The sequence below is a fragment of the Hyla sarda genome, chromosome 5 (assembly GCF_029499605.1).
Source record: "Hyla sarda isolate aHylSar1 chromosome 5, aHylSar1.hap1, whole genome shotgun sequence".
NCBI lineage: Eukaryota > Metazoa > Chordata > Amphibia > Anura > Hylidae > Hyla > Hyla sarda.
In genome coordinates this window covers 354,139,187-354,142,490 of record NC_079193.1, presented here as the reverse complement: position 1 = coordinate 354,142,490, position 3,304 = coordinate 354,139,187, and the positions used below count along the sequence as shown (strand labels likewise).

At 40.8% G+C, this 3,304-nt stretch overlaps 1 protein-coding gene across 1 annotated transcript in view; it reads right to left on the bottom strand.

Annotated features, from left to right (window-relative positions):
* Window positions 1–783: 783 nt before the first annotated feature.
* The window catches only part of MAL2 (mal, T cell differentiation protein 2), a 59,804-nt gene continuing 57,283 nt past the window's right edge, over window positions 784–3,304 (bottom strand). Inside the window, exon 4 of the mRNA XM_056518640.1 lies at window positions 784–1,128. Coding sequence (XP_056374615.1) covers window positions 1,057–1,128 — 72 coding nt within the window. The 3' untranslated portion in view covers window positions 784–1,056. The remainder of the gene's footprint in view (window positions 1,129–3,304) is intronic.

The following is a 3,304-nucleotide window of genomic DNA, read 5'->3' as shown; positions in this document are numbered from 1 at the left end:
GTAGTTGTGCAACAGCTGGAGGCACCCCTGGTTGGGAAACACTGACCTATACTATATACTACTATATAGTCCAACATGCTGGGAGTTGTAGTTTTGCCACAGCTGGAGGCACCCCTGGTTGGGAAACATTGACCTATACTATATACTACTATATAGTCCAAAATGCTGGGAGTTGTAGTTGTGCAACAGCTGGAGGCACTCCTGGTTGGGAAACACTGACCTATACTATATACTACTATATAGTCCAACATGATTGGAGTTGTAGTTTTTGTTTGAGGCAGCTGCTGAGCCACAGGCTGTATCAGGGCATGCTGGGAGTTGTAGTTTGTAACGAACTGCAACTCCCGAATTTAATTAAAATAAATAAATAAATAAAAAGCGATCAAAAAGAAATAAAAAAAAGTTATAGGGGTCAGGATAGGACAAAATTTCCCCCGCATATGTGTATCCTGTGATGTCACGCATATATAATTAATTATGCAAATTAGCATGGCCGGAATTTTTTTTTTTTTTTTTACAAGAAAGGTGGCAATCCCCATATGTCTAGTTTAATTGGATGGTTATAGGGTACGTGGCTCCACCAGAAACCACCTAGAACAGTGGTCTCAAACTGTGGCCCTCCAGATGTTGCAAAACTTCAACAGCATGACAGCCGCTGGCCACTGACCTAGAACTTAGAAGATGCTGTTTTATGTTATTATATTTTATATATATATATATATATATATATTTTTTTTTTTTTTTTATATGATGAATGGCCTTTTTAATTTTTTACATTTTTTTTTTTATTGTAAAACTCCCATACAAACATATCCGAAAGCATCCCATCCCAGTGCAGGAATCCATGTCCACTTGGGATCCTGGTATATTACAATGTGCGCAGCTCTCCGGCTCCGCAGCGCTGTCGTATGTGGTTGGCACATATACAAGGGGGTCAGTCTTTTCAGGCTATAATGTCTCTGTGACCGGGCTCTGTCCATTCACACTCCTTCTCTCTTATCCATTGACTGCTATCAGATTCCAGCAGGTCCATCTGGTTCAGCCTGTTCCGGTTTGTTATTGTCTCCATCTGCGGAATCCCAGGACCATGCTGCACCCATAGCACATAGTGGCGGCAAAGGCAAAAATCTGAAAAACAAAAACAAAACAGGAGGAATTAATGTCATGTTGATCTATAAAACAAATACCGTATTTTTCGCCCTATAGGACGCACCGGCGTATAAGACGCACCCAATTTATAGGTGCAAAATCTAAATAAATTAAGATTTTGAACCCAATAGTGGTCTTCAACCTGCGGACCTCCAGATGTTGCAAAACTACAACTCCCAGCATGCCCGGACATCCAACGGCTGTCCGGGCATGCTGGGAGTTGTAGTTTTGCAACATCTGGAGGTCCGCAGATTGAAGACCACTGCATAGTAGTGGTAGTATTATTAGAGATGAGCGAACTTACAGTAAATTTGATTCGTCACAAACTTCTCGACTCGGCAGTTGATGACTTATCCTGCGTAAATTAGTTCAGCCTTCAGGTGCTCCGGTGGGCTAGAAAAGGTGGATACATTCCTAGGAAAGAGTCTCCTAGGACTGTATCCACCTTTTCCAGCCCACGGGAGTACCTGAAAGCTGAACTAATTTATGCAGGAAAAGTCATCAACTGCCGAGCCGAGAAGTTCGTGACGAGTTGAATTTACTGTAGTTCGCTCATCTCTAAGTATTATATTCAGAGGCTACAGTATGTGGTATTATATTCAGGGGTACAGTATGTGGCAGATTTATATTCAGGGGTACAGTATGTGGCAGATTTATATTCAGAGGGCGCAGTTTGTGGTAGTATTATATTCAGAGGGCGCAGTGGGTGGTAGTATTATATTCAGAGGGTACAGTATGTGGTAGTATTATATTCAGTGGGTACAGTGTGTGGGGGTATTATATTCAGGGGTACAGTATGTGGCAGATTTATATTCAGAGGGTACAGTATGTGGCAGATTTATGTTCAGAGGGCACAGTGTGTGGTAGTATTATATTCAGAGGGCACAGTGTGTGGTAGTATTATATTCAGTGGGTACAGTGTGTGGGGGTATTATATTCAGGGGTACAGTATGTGGCAGATTTATATTCAGAGGCTACAGTATGTGTTGGTATTATATTCAGAGGGCGCAGTGTGTGGTAGTATTATATTCAGAGGGCACAGTGGGTGGTAGTATTACATTCAGAGGGTACAGTATGAGGTAGTATTATATTCAGTGGGTACAGTATGTGTTGGTATTATATACAGAATGTACAGTGTGTGGTAGTATTATATTCAGTGGGTACAGTGTATGGAAGGTTTATAATCAAAGAGTATAGTGTATAGTAGTATTATATTTAGAAGATACAGTGTCTGGCAGGTTTATAATAATAATTGATTTCATATAGAGGATGAGAATGCGCTGACATAGTGAGGAGACGTCTGGGTGTCACATTCTACAGACAGAAGTTTTAGCTGGAACAAGTCCTGGCGGTATGTACCATCTGAATTAGATAAGTGAAGACTATGGAGAAGACGTCACCTGTAATCACTGATATCATTGTACATTCTCTTCTCTATGTCCGATCAGAGCTGTAGTCGCTTGTCAGTTCTACAGTTAGGTCAGTGAAACTACAACTCCCAGCATAACCTCACCACTGCTCAAAGGGGTACTCTACTGGAAAAAAAACATTTTTTAATCAACTGGTGCTACAAAGTTAAACAGATTTGTAAAAATCTTAATCCTTCCAGTACTTATTAGCTGCTGTATAAGCGATTCACAGGAAGTTATTTTCTTTTTTAATTTCTTTTCTGTCTGACCACAGTGCTCTGTACTGACACCTCTGTCCATGTCAAGAACTGTCCATAGTAGGAGCAAATCCCCATAGCAAACCTGTCCTGCTCTGGACAGTTCCTGACATGGACAGAGGTGTCAGCAAATAGCACTGTGGTCAGACTGGAAAGTACTACACAACTTCCTGTGGAGCATACACCAGCTTATAAGTACTGTAAGGATTAAGATTTTAGATAGAAGTAATTTAAAAATCTGTTTAACTTTCTGGCACCAGTTGATATAAAAGTAAATGTTTTCCAGTGGAGTACCCCTTTAAGTAATTCTGGGAGCTGTATATTTAAATGGTGAAAACCTCTTTAACACTTTCCTATTCTGTGGCAACTGGTATATCTGATTATTATACTGGAATTTCTCACAATGCGCTACAACAGTGGTGTCTGTCACAACAGGCTAAAAACTTACTGGGGGTAGGTATGGGGGTGACACCATTTTCTACCGCACCG